This window comes from Myotis lucifugus, unplaced genomic scaffold (assembly GCF_000147115.1).
Source record: "Myotis lucifugus unplaced genomic scaffold, Myoluc2.0 scaffold_318, whole genome shotgun sequence".
Lineage (NCBI taxonomy): Eukaryota > Metazoa > Chordata > Mammalia > Chiroptera > Vespertilionidae > Myotis > Myotis lucifugus.
Genome location: NW_005871366.1, coordinates 898,572 through 914,595, shown reverse-complemented (window position 1 = coordinate 914,595; position 16,024 = coordinate 898,572). Strand labels below are relative to the sequence as shown.

General features: G+C 40.1%; 1 protein-coding gene across 1 annotated transcript in view; it reads left to right on the top strand.

Annotated features, from left to right (window-relative positions):
* ZNF318 (zinc finger protein 318) overlaps positions 1 to 11,187 on the top strand; it is a 36,147-nt gene extending 24,960 nt beyond the window's left edge. The window contains 4 exon segments of the mRNA XM_006100605.2: positions 4,797 to 5,000; positions 5,462 to 5,561; positions 6,435 to 6,553; positions 6,818 to 11,187. Coding sequence (XP_006100667.1) covers positions 4,797 to 5,000; positions 5,462 to 5,561; positions 6,435 to 6,553; positions 6,818 to 10,138 — 3,744 coding nt within the window. The 3' untranslated portion in view covers positions 10,139 to 11,187.
* Positions 11,188 to 16,024: the final 4,837 nt, after the last annotated feature.

Genomic DNA, 16,024 nt, shown 5'->3' with positions numbered 1-16,024 from the left:
CACTTCTTTCCTTCCTAGTATGCTGGCTGCTGCTGATTAGTCTCCTTTACTGCCTATTCTCTTGTACCTGATCTTTAACTAGTTTAGTTCTTCTCTCCAAAATTCTGCTTTCTCCTTAGGTCATTTTATCCAGTTGTATGCTGAAACACCATGCTGACACCTTCTAATTTTATAATGATTCTTTTGAGGTCCAAATCTAAGAGTCCAAGAGACTACTCATCATTTCTACTTCAATGTCTCAGACACTGCAACATATCCTAAACTACACTAATGATTGTACTGAACCTCTCTCTAACTTTTTCTCCCTCTGGTGTTACCCAACTCAATGAGTGGCACTACTGTCCAACAGTTTTCACGACAACGACCTGAAAAGCATTCTTAGTGCTTTCCTCTCCCTTGCTGCTTTATACCAAATTCTACCTGCTCTCCTTCCAAAGTAAATGTTAATTCCATCCATTTCACTATCTCCATTGCCATCCAAGTTCAAGCACCTTCAATTCTTTTTTCTTTTTAAAATATATTTTTATTGATTTCAGAGAGGAAGGAAGAGGGAGAGAGAGATAGAAACATCAATGATGAAAGAGAATCATCAGTCGGCTGCCTCCTGCATGTCCCCTACTGGGGATCAAGCCCGCAACCTGGGCATGTGCCTTTGACCAGAATCAAACCTGAGACCCTTCAGTTCACAGGCTGACGCTCTATCCACTGAGCCAAACCAGCTACGGCCACCTTCAATTCTTGCTTGTACTGCTACACTACTTTTTCTTTCTCCAGATACAGCCAGTGATCATGGTACTCCCTGCCTACCTCTTCAGCCTCATTTACGCATCTTTTCTCCCTGGCTCACTATAATTTCATTACTGGCCTTTTCATTCAGAAAATTTGTCATTCCCTCTAATGTCTTTACATCTTCTCTTCCCTATGATTATCATGCAAACCCCACTCTTTCCTTATCCCTTCTAACTCATATTCATTTCAGGTTGCAGCTTAAATAAATTCCAACTCCCTTCCTTGATTTCCCAAACTGTTAAAATTGCCTGATATACACTCACAATAATTCCAATTTTTTGTCTTAGCATTTTTAAAATATATTTTTATTGATTTCAGAGGAAGGAAGAGAGAGAGAGAAAGATAGAAACATAAATGATGAGAGAATCATTGATCGGCTGCCTCCTGCACGTCCCCCACTGGGGATCAAGCTGCAACCTGGGCATGTGCCCTGACCGGGAATTGAACCGTGACCTCCTGGTTCATAGGTTGACACTTAGCCACGCTGGCTGGGCTGTCTTTGCATTTATGACAGTTATAATTATATAATTGCATGTGTTTCCCCAATTAGATTTTAAGGTTCAAGGGATAGGGACTATATCTGTCTTATTCTTCAATATAGTCCCCAATATGTAGCTCAGTGCCTGTCACATAGTAAATGAGTAGTGCTCAATAAAAATTACATTACATCTTATACTCCTACTACCTCAAAATGCTTGCTTTTTTCTAGATGTTCAATATGCTATTTGCCTCTCTAATTTTGCATTAATAATCTTCTTAGCCTAGTGTAATCTTTCTCCCAACCCCACTCATCCACTAAGGTCCAACTTGAATACTGCTTTCTCCATGAAGGATTCCTGAGTTCTACCCAGATTTAGTCAGCCCTTCTTTAATACTTCTATAATATATTACTTTGTTTCTTTGTAAGATGTATTACATCCTATCATATTTAAAACATGATCTACAGTATGTCTCATGCCTGTCTCTTCTAGTAAATGAGAACTTCCTGAGAATAAAAGAGTATAACTTATTTATCTTTGTGTTTCCCATGGCATCCATTATGTCTAGTATATATAGATGCTCAGTTCATGTTTGGGGTATAGAGAAGAGGATATTCTGTATACTCTATTCACCGAAATCTAATTATTCTATATCTTCCTGGGAGAGTTCTCTTACTCAACCAGGTAAGACTATGTATACTCTTTTATACCAGGGTCATTGAGTTCAGAGCTTTTAATGGGAGAAGAGCTTAAAAATTCTGGCCCTTTGTAGTTGAGTTATACATTGTTTGGGGTTCTGTTTATTCACCAACCTCATGATAATCTATCATCTTTATTTGAGTCTTCATGTTCTCTGAAGCTAACAGGCATATGTTGCAATTTGATTTTCATTTCAGCAGTAAGGAACGTTATATCTGTAACCTCTTTTCTACCTGTTTTTGGTATTTCTTCTTTCTTTGCCTCTCTTTAAAATGCATATTTGGTTTTCGATTTTCTATTCATTTCATAAAAATAAACACATATTTCCATAATTTTATTCACCTAGACCACTATTATTAATACCTTGTTGTGTATTATTCCAAATACTCTTCTTCTGTTCATTAATTAATTTCAAAAATATTTATTGATCTCTAAGAAAGTGCCAGGCACTATTCTAGATATGAGAAGTATAGCAGGGAACTGTATAGACAAAGTTCTTGTTCTTTATTCTCATGAAATAGGAGCAGATAGACAATAAATAAACAAGTTCAGGTTAAGTAGTGACAAGTGCCTAAAAAAAGGAAAACAAGAAAGGGATATAGAGTAGTTAGGGAAAGTTTTTTGGATAAGGTAACATTTGATATTCTATGCCTATTCACATATCTATTGATTATTCAAATGTATTTTGTTACAAACTTTTCTCAGTAAATAATGAACATCTTTTCATGTCAATAAATAGACTTCTTTGCCCTAGTCCAGTGGTTGGCAAACTCATTAGTCAACAGAGCCAAATATCAACAGTACAACGATTGAAATTTCTTTTGAGAGCCAAATTTTTTAAACTTAAACTATATAGGTAGGTACATTATTATTAACTTAATTAGGGTATGCCTAAGGCTTAGGAAGAGCCACACTCAAGGGGCCAAAGAGCTGCATGTGGCTCGCGAGCCGCAGTTTGCCGACCACTGCCCTAGTCGGTTTGGCTTAGTGGACAGAGCATCGGCCTGCTAACTGAAAGGTCCCAGGTTCAGTTCTAGTCAAGGGCACATGCCTGGGTTGTGGGCTCGATCCCCAGTGGGGGACTTGCAGGAGGCAGCCGATCCATGATTCTCTCTCATCATGGATGTTTCTAGCTCTCTCTCCCTCTTCCTTCCTCTCTGAAATCAATAAAAATATATATTTTTTAAAAAATAAAATAAATGTCAAGGAGTAAAATTGTTGGGTCAAAGAGTATAAAGAATTTGAGGTATGTAATATATATTTCTAGATTATCTTCCAGAAAGATGGTGCCAGTTAATACTCACCAGCAATGTATGCATATGCCCAACCCTTACCTGCTGGGTGTGATTTCTCTAGTGACTCTCAAATAATACTCTAGTAGGGAAAGATTATCGTTGGCGTGCTAATTGCTTTCATTTCTCAATCCTGTCCTTTTCCCACCAGTCAATATTATAGGTGACCAGTTCCCTGATCTTGTCCACTATGGAACTGCATGTATACTTAACCCACTCTGTGTTCCAAAATTATCTTTTTTTTAAAAAAAATACATATATTTTTATAGATTTCAGAGAAGAAGAAGAGGGAGAGAAAGATACAAACATCAGTGATGAGAGAGAATCACTCACTGATTGGCTGCCTCCTGCATGACCCACACTGGGGATTGAGCCTGCAACCCAGGCGTATGCTCTCACTGGGAATTGAACCATGACCTCCTGGTTCATAGGTCGACGCTCAACTACTGAACCACGCTGGCCAGGCTCCAAAATTATCTTTTTTCTTTTCCTCACTCCCCAACATTAACCAAAATTCTTATTTCCTAAGTGTCTTGTTCTCAGCTTACTGACAAATGAATTTATACTAAAATATTTATTATTGATAACTTAATGTTTGGGAGTGATGTATTTTAAAAGAGGATTCATGTTAACCAAGAGATGTTAAATTGGTGGTATATAATACCAATGGTGGTATTTTAGGTGGTTAGAACTATTTTACTCAGCCCTAGCAAGTTTGTCTCAGTGGATAGAGCGTTGGCCTGCAGACTGAAGGATTCTGGGTTAAATTCCAGTCAAGGTCACATGCCTGGTTTGTGGGCTCAATCCCCAGTTGGGGACGTGCAGGAGACAGCCAATCAGTGATCCTGTCTCATCATTGATGTTTCTATCTCTCTCCCTCTCCCTTCTTCTCTGAAATCAATAAAAATATATATTTTTTAAAAAGATATTTTACCCAGATTCTGTTGTCATCCCACATAGACTACTATCTGCTTTGTGTACAACATCAGCCCTGCTCTCTCCAGTGTTCCATACCAGTAAGCATCTGTGATAAGTGAGTTGACTGTCATCTATTCTCTGCATTTGCGTAACCTGTCAATTACCTTTTCCATTTGGGTTTTCTTCCCTCCATAGTTGTCATTATGATTTTTAAATTTAACTGTTATATTTAATTGCATAGGTAACACTTTCAACATTTACCAACGGGTATACAATAAAAAAATTCTTATCTATTCTTTTTCTCTACTTCCCCTTCCAAGAGGCAGCCAGCATTCCAATAATCTTGAGTATTCTTCTAGATGATGTAGGATATATAAGTAAATATATTGCCATTGTGATTTATTCTCCATGAGGAGATAGCATTATGGAGTCTAATTAGTTATGTTTGAGCCTTACAGACTTCTTGTGGACTTTACCCCAGTTTATGGAGCTTTAGGTATTGGAAATATGATCATACAGGCCTATTTCTATAATTGTGATAGGCGACCTCTTTTCTGAGAGAAGACAGATCTAGACTACCTTGAATTCCTTCTAAGTGCAGGGTTTTTTCCCCCTGTAGGAATCAAAGGTAAACAATGAGAATTCTTGTACTAAGAGCCCCAAGCCTGCAGAGAGCCTCCAGCCAACTACTAAGCAATTTGATCAGCCCATTGCTGCCTATGAGTATTACGATGCTGGCAATCACTGGTGCAAGGACTGCAACACCATCTGTGGGACCATGTTTGACTTCTTCACCCATATGCACAATAAGAAGCACGCACAGGTAGGTACTCTGTCCTCTGTTATTTCTACTCTCACCTATCTTCCCCTCAAACTTCTATACCCCCATCTGCATTACAAAGCTGGCAAATGAAACATTCTCATATGGGCAGGAGCCCCAATATGAAGAGCCAAGAGATACCAGCAAAGGAGACACCATCCCCAGAGCTCAGTCTAGGGGACCTGCCTGTAACTAAACACCATGACAAGTGTAAGTGAGGCTTCAGCCTCTTTTGATTCCTTGAGTACCTGATTATTTGTTTCATTTTATCCATTGCTGGTACTTGCTCTAACATTTGTTTACCTTTTCCACAGGTGATTTCCATTTAAACAGTTGGCAGAGTGGGTGGGGGTGGGTAGCTGGGGACGTCTGGTCCCCCCTGGTGTGTGGGGAGAAAGAAAAAGAAAAGCGGGTCATTGAGTTTTTAGTGCTGTTGTGTGAGCACCTCTGCCTCTTGCAAATAGACATTGGATCCCTACAACAGACCTTGGGCTTCAAAGACCCAGAATGAGGCCAAGCAAGATGCTGTAAAACGCACTGACAAGATAACTGTTCCTGCAAAAGGTATGTTTCCTCCCTACCATTTTTGTGATTTCCTTATATTCAGCCAAGGAGGTATCCCTGAACTAAAGTGTTAGGAAGCAGCATAGGGTGAGACATAAATACTTTTGATAAAACTGTAAGAATGCCTTCTGCATGTAAAGCAGTCTACTAAGTCATGAAGAAATACAGAACTGTGTAAGACAAGAATGTTCCCTATCCAAATGGCCAAAAATCTAACTGATATTAAACATGTAGACCACTTGAAAATATAATTTACTTTGTCACTGGATTATGCACTAAAATCTTATTTATTTGGAATCCAGATGAAAAAGAACAATAAGGTGCAATAATTTAACTGCCTTTTCAGCTAAGTTATATTTTTGAATAGTCATTGGTAAGGGAGTAAAAGGAGAAATAGAAAGTTTCTTTATCTTTAAACTTCTCGATTTCATTCCTTCATAAGTAGTCAATGCTGCTACATCCTTTAGATATGAAGGAGGTTGATGATTTCTGAGTAATTAATATCAATATGACAGATCCTCATACAGATGGTACTAGGCTAACTGTTTGGGAGTATAGTTTTTCAATCTCCTAAAATACTTAGTGCTGGTTGGAGTTTGAGAAGAATTGGCAATAGAAATGTGTCTGGCACAGGAAACTCCTGAATATACCAATTAATGTTCCCAAGAGGTAGAAGGCATAGATCCTGAGTTCAAGCTTTAAGTTGGAAAGACTGTGCCATTGAAATTCATCTAAATACTGCTACTTACTCAAAGTGGGTAAGGTCCTCTGTATATTAACATTTTACTGCAAAGGGGAAGTGGGATTTCCCTTGGTTGCTGTCATCCTGGGTGGAAATAACTTAGTTTCTTGACTTTCTTCCACTTCCTCCAGGCTCTGAGTTTCTGATTCCTATCACTGGATATTACTGCCAGCTCTGTGAGGAATTTTTGGGGGATTCAATTTCTGGAGAGCAACATGTGAAGGGTCACCAACACAATGAGAAATATAAGGTTGGTTTCTGTAGTTGCCTGTGGAGTTTCCCACTTTCTGCAGTAATTTGCCTTTGTCAAACAAGTTGAGAGCCAGAAAAAAAATCATTAACATTTCAAATTCCATATGATCACTAGGAAATTCTCAATTCTAATGAGAGATGCTGACCTGATAGAACCATCTATATCCTTGAGGAAGATGATGTCTAGGGATTAGTGGGGTCAAGATTTTCTCTCTTATAGTATTTAGACCAGTTGTTGAGCCTTTATCTTTTCTCTTCCCAGAAATATGTGGTTGAAAACCCATTATATGAGGAGCGGCGGAATCTGGACCACCAAGCTGGCTTGGCTGTGGTCCTAGAGACAGAACGCCGACGTCAGAGTGAGCTAAAGCGCAAACTTACTGAGAAACCAAAGGAAGAGAAAAAAGAAAAAAAAGCAAAGATCATGAAAGATGTAAAGGAAGATGACAAGGTCTTTGAGGAATTAGAGGACCAACTCTCTGAGGACAGTAACTCCCCTGGGAAGGCTGAAAACAAGAGGAAGGGTAGCATTAAACTACAATTAAAAGAAGAAGTAAAGAAAGAGTCACCAGCATCTTCCTCTTTTGGAAAATTCAGCTGGAAGAAGCCAGAAAAAGAGGAGGAAAAAAGTTCAGTGGCCCAAAGTATGCCCAAGGAAGAGACCGTGGAAAGCAGTAAGGACAAAGAGGATGGCAAAACTGAAGCTGGGAAGGCAAAGCCCATCAAAATCAAGCTATCTGGGAAAACTGTTGTTGCACATACTAGCCCTTGGATGCCTGTTGTGACAACTTCAACCCAGACTAAGATCCGACCCAACCTGCCTATTCCATCCACAGTGCTTCGTAAGTCAGGGTTAGCCACAGTCAGCAAGCCAGCTCCTCTTAACACCTTTCTATCCATCAAGTCCTCTGGAACCACTGCTAAACCTCTGCCAGTGGTTAAAGAATCTTCATCTGATCTCCTCTTGCCTCCTGATATCATCTCCAAAGCATTTGGAGGGGAAGAAGTGATTCTAAAAGGGTCTCCAGAGGAAAAAATGATGGTGGCTGAAAAGAATGAGCCATCCCATATACCTGAACAAATGCTTCCACCTCCTCCACCACCTCCTCCACCCCCACCCCCACCACCCCCAGTTATACCTCATCCAGCTGCAGCTGCTCCTTCTGCTCAAGCAAAGTCTGTTTTGGCTCCAGTAAAATCAAACCCAACTGTATCTCACACTCTCAGCCCTGGCTTGCTGGGTCCTAACATTTTGAATCCAGTGTTGCCGGCAGCCATCATGGCCTCAGCACAGCCAACTGCCATTCCTTCTGATGAGACAGCTCCTGGGGTGAGTGAGAGTGACCGGGACCAGACCCTATTCTCTGTGTTAGTGCGTCCACCACCTCCCCTCTCAAGTGTGTTCAGTGAACAAGCCAAAAAATTGGAAAAGCGAAATTCATGCTTAGCCACAGCCAATGCTAAGGACCTGTATGACATATTCTACAGTAGTGGTGGAAAGGGGGGCCCTGAGACTAAGCTGAGTGGTGGTCCATTGGCCAATGGGGAAAATAACAACTTTTCTAAAGCCGAAAGTTCAGACACCTTTTCCACTTCTACTTTGAACAGCAGTGCATCCCAAGAGGAGTTGCCTCGAGATAGAAGTTTGGTTTCTGCTCCTTCATTTGGAAACACTAAAAAACCCATTGCAAAAACTCCGGTGTCCCTAGGGAAATGGTCCGTTGTAGGCTCAAAAAGCAGAGGCAGCAGCTTTGGCTTCCTACAGCCTCTGACAAGGTTGTGTCAAAGCAAGCCTTATGAAACTATTACCCCAAAGACAGACACTTTGGCTTTGTGGACTTCTAGCTCCTTCCAGGGTGTCACTAATAGGGATATAGCTCCAGAGGGAAAAATTGAGGTTGACCTGGGAGAGCCAGGGCCACCAGGTGTAGAGCCAGCCCCTCAGCTGTCAGATAAACACTGTAAAACCATGGAATCTCAGAAATTTGTAGAAACCCATCTTATGAAATCTGGTAACATGGATGAGGAAAGCCAAGAGCTTCACCAATCTAAGGATTGTGGAGAAAGTCAGATAGAGGCAAACACTGAACTAAAAGAAAGGGGAGCAAAGCTCTCTGAGAGGATGGTAGAAAAGGGAATAGGCATCAGTGTTGGGCCCAATAATATAGAGGATTCTAATTTGAATCATAGGAACAGATACATGTGGGAGGGGAAAACAGAACAGCACAAATTGCAAATGACTGACAAAAAGATGGAACACTCCAAGAAATTGATGATAGGAAGTGAAACTCAAAGTAAAGTAGTGATTGAATTGAGTGCACAGACTCTCTCTTCCACAAAGGCAAAGATAGACTCATTTCCACCGAAAGCTAGGTCTTTACTCCAGAACCCACAAGACACAACTGTGAAAATTTCTACTCCAGAATTGCTTCTTCAGTCCCCAGCCAGATCAGATACATATATAACAGATTGTGCACAGGAGCAAGGAGTTTCAACTGGTAGTGAGTGCCTAGAAAATTCAACTCCAGAATCAGCTTCTAGAGCTTCAAGGTACAGAAGTCTCAAATTCAAGAGAGAAAGATCGAAAGATTTTCAGGGTAAATTGATTTGTGAACTGGCTGGTTGGGATGAAAACAAGAAGCCAGAGACCGGGGAGAGCCAGGAGAAACCAGAAGCAGACGCCCTGAAGCTACGAGATATTCACCCACAATTAACAGTGACAGTAGAGAGCAAGGCCTTAGAAGACTTAGAAGTTACAGACTTGAAAGTAGAAAAGCTTGCTGCCCTCGGGAACATGGGGGATTTGGGTGTTGATTTCTGCAATACTCAAGGAGACCCAGCACATAGATCCCCAACTGCCCTGTCTCAGAAATTGTATGAAGAAAATACTTTGTCAACTATAGGATGTAATGCCCCACTTCTCACTGACTTTGAACCAATCCCATCCTTTTCTGAGTTTCCATTAGATTCTCCCCAAAACCCGGTGCTTAACTTTGAAGCAGAGGGTGAACAAACCTCATCTAATCCCAGAAGTGGGAGGATCACTCCCAACATTTTGAAAACTGGACATCCTATAGAAAATGTTGACTTTGGCTTGGGAAGTCTAGAGGGGACACATCAGGCCCTTGACCTGTTAGCAGGAGGAATGATGCCTGAGGAAGTAGAAGGAACTTGTCAATTAGAGAAACAAGGTTCACTCTGTTTGGAATCAGAAACAAACCCCGCAGGCCTTGGGCCATCTCCTTGCCTTCCAGACCTTGTTGACTTTGTCTCACGGACATCTGGAGTTCAGAAAGAGAAGTTATGTTCTCATCTCTCTATGCCAGGTGACCCTTCTGAGTGTAGTTCCTTAGAGATGGGACCACTACAGCCAGAAATAGTGAATGCATCCATCACAGGGGTAGCAGTTCCTCAAGTAGATGAAGATAATGAAAACCCTTTGAATTTGGTAAAATCTTTGGCTTCCAAGTCCTCTACAAGGGAGCAGGTAGTTGGAGGCAATATTGTCACTCAGGAAATACGTGCACAAGAAGCTGCAGTTGATGCCATCCAGAACAACACAGAATCCAGTGTTCACAACTAGTAAATATCCAGAGCTACTTGTGGATGGATCAAATTGACTTCTAGAAATCCAGTGCCCAAATGATCCAGGACTATTTGGCTATCTCATCTGGAACCTATACCATGATGTGCAGTCAGCATCTAAATGTTCATGGAAGAAAAAAATATTTACCTCCTTTCCTTCTTTCCCTTTCTCCTTAAGATATCAGACAAAGCAATCATAATTTCTATACATATCTGTAAAAAAGTATTTTCTGTTAATTTTTTTTGCCAATTTATTTTCTCCTACTTTGTCATTAAAATCAAATGTCTATCTGGCTTACCACATAGTGTGCTTTGATTATATTTTTGCCTTTGACTCTGCCATTTCTGAAATGTGGGGGAGGAGGAAGAACTGACTTCTCCAATTGCTGTGTTGTATCCCCACCCAATTTTCTGGGCAGCTTGATGGGTCTCTGGGAGAAACACAAGAAAGCCTACAGAAATGGAAAACTGATGAAGGAAAGATTGTTCCTCTATTAGGCTTCCATTTGGATGGGCCTGCCTTAAGTTTGTTTACTGTTTACTTCCTTGTGGCATGTCAACCCCCATACTCTCCTCATTCTGTTGCTTTTGCTTGAAATGGTCCTATTAACTCACAAACCTGTTTGGAAATGGCCTCAGTAAACATGGAAGAAAATCTAGCAGGCTCACTTTTGGAAGACGACAAATCGGTAAGGCTTATTCACAGCTCAGTGCCAGAAGCAGATATGCTTTTGGGGTCACTTTTATTTAGAAAATGGCCTTTGTTTATTGTATTGTGATGCAGTAATACTTTGTGTTAAATTGCGTAGCAGTCATTTCTGTTCTGAAGAGGTAGAAGATCTGAAACTTGTTCTGGGATTGGATTTACTCTCTGTTCCACAACCCATATGTATTCCTTTCTCTACCTCTCCCAAGTTATTTCCACCATAGTGTGATGTTTTGGGTTGTACATTTTGTTCAAAAGATTAAAGAATTTATGCGTTGGCTTGGACAAGTTTAACTTTATTTTTAATGTGTTAATTACTTGGAATAAATGTATTAATCTCATGTTTCTTTCTGGATTTTTGTTTTGAAACCACACACATTTGACATCCACAGGAAAACTAAAGCAATGAATCCTCACTGCTCTATTTTCTATACTCCCTCCAGTTGTTTTTTAGGGCTTTCTTTATGTCAGATTGTTAGATTATAGTCTGTGCTCCAGTGCTGCCTAGATGGGTAGTAAATAGTGGACAGTGGTCTAGTTTTGGCATCTTCCTATTGTGAAACTTTTTATATAACCTTGTGTTGACTCTCCCTATGCTCCTCTGGGAACTGAGCTTCCCCAAGAACACTCATGTTCTTGCTGAGAGTGCTTTTGGGAATCAGGGAGCTTGGTCCTCGGGTATTCTAACATCTGTTGTCAGCAATCTATAAACTCTCAACAGAGGCTTCAGAGTCTTATTCTCCCCCAACCTCCCCTACCCCAACTCTCAAAAATAATGCAAAGTTGCTAATCTTTTTTCTTAATTCTTTTTGTCCTTATTCCCTTGTGTGCAGAGCTGTAGAATCCCTACTTTGAGTTTGGGGGACTATTTGCTTTTTCTAGAGCCTTGACTAATATTTATTTCGAAGTTGTCTTGGCCTCTCTTCATGTTGTGGAAAGGGCACAGATTTTAGGTTCTTTAATGTTCCTCAGCCATTTGCCTTGCTGTGATTTGGGACATGTTACTTCACCTTATGATGCCACAGGGAGCTCCCTCCCCCCTTCTTTAAGATGAAGATTATCTTGCCGAAACCGGTTTGGCTCAGTGGATAGAGCGTCAGCCTGTGGACTGAAAGGTCCCAGGTTCGATTCCGGTCAAGGGCATGTACCTGGGTTGCGGGCACATCCCCAGTAGGAGATGTGCAGGAGGCAGCTGATTGATGTTTCTCTCTCATCGATGTTTCTAACTCTCTATCTCTCTCCCTTCCTCTCTGTAAAAAAATCAATAAAATATATTTAAAAAAAAAAAAAAGATGAAGATTATCTCCATCTCAGCACCAAATGTGTACACTGGTCAGGCCTCCTAGTAGTTGTTTAGGGCTGCTTTTTTAGGCTGAAGCCTGAATTCAATGCACTTTTCTGGCCTGGAAACCAGACTGATTCAGAAGGCTAGCTATGAACAGCTATCTTTAGAGAAAATAAAAGTTTAAAATGCCAATTGTTACTGATTTTCAGGACTGATCCCTTAGTAAGTTCCACCACCCTTTGGGGAAAGGTGGGTAAGTTTAGAGAAAGAGTGACGTGGGGTTAATCCTATCCAGAATATACTCCTAACCTCACTTCATCTCTGAGGGAGGCAGAATGTTTTTCCAGGTCAGGAGGGGACCACTTGGGAAGGGAAGGGAAGGGAAGGGAAGGGAAGGGAAGGGAAGAGAAGCAAAATTTAGGAAGGGCAGAGCTAATTCAAGTAGCTGGGGCTGGAGTACTTTGAGCAACTCCTCTTGTACTCTCTTGATAACTTAAAGCTTTATGCTAAAGGCATCTGCCATCCTCAAAGTTTTTCTAGAATAATGCTCCTTATAACAGCCGAAGCAACAGTATTCTTAATATCTGCCTTGAAACCAGCAGAGGGAGAGCTTTTAGGATTCTGTGGTCTGGGCAGGAAGTGGTGCTGGCTTCCTTTAGTCAGTGGGATCTGCTTTGAAGCCCATCCAGAGAAGCCATGTGAAAGAAAGGGCAGAACTCTAACCCAGTCACTAGCTCCTAGAACAGCGGTTCTCAACCTGTGTGTCGCGACCCCTTTGGGGGTCGAACGACCCTTTCACAGGGGTCGCCTAAATACATCCTGCATATCAGATATTTACATTACAATTCATAACAGTAGCAAATTTAGAGTTATGAAGTAGCAACGAAAGTAATTTTATGGTTGGGGGTCACCACAACATGAGGAACTGTATTAAAGGGTCGCGGCATTAGGAAGGTTGAGAACCACTGTCCTAGAGTTTCAGTACCATCATGGTATGGAATACATTTTTACCTTAGGAGACAAAGGCACAAACAGGGAGTGTCCCTAATCTTAACATGTGGCTTATGGAATATAACTTTTAAATTTCTGCAAACATCAGAAGCAGTTTTTATTGGATCCTCTCAACTGTGAGAACAATTGAGCAGTTAGGTTTAAATTTGGTCAAACAATTTTTACCTAAGTTGTATAACTCCCTAAAAATTTCCCTCGGTTTTGTGAATGGAGACCTCTTGTTTTATAAGCCATCTTTCTCCTATTCACAGCTAGCTTCAGGCACATAATACTATTAATAACCTTTCTATTAAGTATTCCCACTTTACCTCATGCCACTCCATCTCTTTAAAAAATCTAAAAAGTAAAAAAGTTAGCTAATGTTTTGGTAGTAAAGCATGACGGAACATATGCCCATTTACCAGACTACCAGGTTCAGGGACTGAGGAAGAGTGGGGAGAGGTATGTGTGTATTTAGGGTTGGAGTGGGGGTTGGAGTTACAGTATACAGACATCCAATGGGGACGTTAAGTATTTATATTTTAAAGGGTAGAGGTGAGTTCAGAGAGGAAATGGCATAAAAAGGAAGTGAGGTGGGGTTTTAAAAATACATCCCTAAAACTTGGTTCTCACTTCAATAAAGCTTACCTACCAAGACCAGGATGAGAATCTAATGAGCAAGATTTTCATTTATTAACAATTTTTTGAGAAAATGGACGAATGAAAATTGTTTGGGGTTGTGAGCACATTTCTTCTGTGTGGAGTTTAATTTTGCAATAATGTTTACGTAATTTTAAATAAAAAATATGCATACAGTAACAATATTCATTGATAAGCCAAGCTGTTGAACTTAAAATGAAAACCTTTTGCCCTTAAAAAAAAAAAAAAATCACTGCCCTGGCCGGGTAGCTCAGTTGGGTGGAGCATTGTCCTGATTTTAGTCCCCAGTGAGGACACATACAAGACTCAACCAGTGGGTGCATAGATAGGTAGAGCAACGAATTGATATTTCTCACTGCCTTTCTCTCTCTAAAATCAACCAATACATTAAAAAAAAAAATCACCATCCTGATTTGCCCTCAACCCTTAAACATTTTCAAAAGGCCATGTACATTTTCATTGTAGCACTTAATGTGGTTGTAATTTGACATTTATGTGTTTCTTTGATTCATATTGCCTCCCTTCCCCTCAACTAGATTACAAACTCCCCAAAGTAGTCTGTCATTGCTTACTGTTTTTACCATTGTATTTACAGTGCGTAGTTGCCTGGCACAAAAGAGTGCGCAATAAAAGTTCATTTAAAAAGTCAGTGTGGGGCCCTGGCCGGTGTTACTCGGTGGTTAGAGCATTGTCCTGTGCACCGAAGGGTTGTGGGCTTGATTCCCTGTTGGGGCGCGTAACCAATCAATTTTTCTTTCCCATATATGTTCTCTTCCTCTCCCTTTCCCTTCCTTTCTCTAGAATCAATGAAAACAAACAAACAAAACAGTCCTCGGGTAGGATTTTAAAAAAATAGAAGCAATGTGGTAATAGTAACTATTTTTTATTAACTGATTGTTAATACTTAGCAATTTATAAGTGGGTAAAAGCTATACATTGATTGTATTTGTTGGATGCTTAGTACTGCACAAGCCAGCTGTCTGTCCTCTTGCTTCTGTCCTGGATCTTTGTATACAAAGCACTGTCTATTACAATGAGTGCATGTCAAGGCTGCCAGTGACCCCTTCATTTCAATAGCATTCTGGAATAGTGGTGCCAGGCCAGAAGGGGGACACACTGGCCCTGAAACTCCTAGAAGAAAAATTGAGGATGGGAAATGGGGGTAAACTGACCTTAGAGTTAGCAATAAAAGGCTTTGGGGACTCTGATTTTCAGATGACTCCCTTTCTCCTTCCAGCCAGATTTTATAGGCATGTTGAAGTTAGTTGGTCAAACTCCAAATCTCTCTGATTTGGCTGAAGGAATAATTCAACCCTTTATGGCTCAACATCATCTTGTCACCTCATCAAAACTACATCAAGCTGCCAATTTTATTCTGTAAGGAAGCAGAAACATTAACCAAAAAAGGTTGCTTTTGGAAGAGGGATGCTTTCACTTTTTATTTTGTATCTTTTTTGTTTCAAACATTCTGACCATGAAATGCATTTATATGAAATATAATATTCTATACACAAAACATGTATACACACATATAAAATATATAATATTTATGTCAGAGAGTGTTTTTTTGGTGCTGTGGAATGATAGACCAGGTTTTTCTTTTTCCTTCTATATACTTTTATATATTAAAAAATTGTTTTATTTTTTTAAGTTGTGCGTCTCCCACTCAGTGCATTCCTGTCTTCATTCGTCTTGTCAGTTTTCCATCATTACAAATAGGTCTTGCTGCTTTTCCCTCAAGACTCCCTAGATTCCTCTAACTCCCATCAAGGCTGGGCAAAACACACACTTTAAGAATCTCTATTCTTGATGAAAACCATTTTTTTCTTCTTCCTCTCTTCTGTTCTCTTTCTCTTGCCCTGACGTCTGTTGAGCTGGTTATGTATTTCCTTTCATGCTGTATAAGCACTTGGATTTATATTACATAAATCAAGATTCCTGTTTTCACAAAGCTTATTTTAATAAAGGTACTCTATATATCACAAAGTCTTCGTTGCATGCAAAAAGACAATTCATATCCAGATGTACTGATTGGAAGCTTTACCGGCTTTTCCTTCTACTTGTTGAGGATCAGGCAAGAAAGGAGTTTTGTAGAAAATAAGGGAAATGAGCATGCTTAATGGAAGTGAATGAGCAGGGTAAAAATGGAGTCAGAGTTAAATAATGGTAGAGGATGTAGAGAAAGAAAGCAAAGAGATAAAATCAACCATATTAAGGTATTATTTTTCTCTTATCTCTCTGCT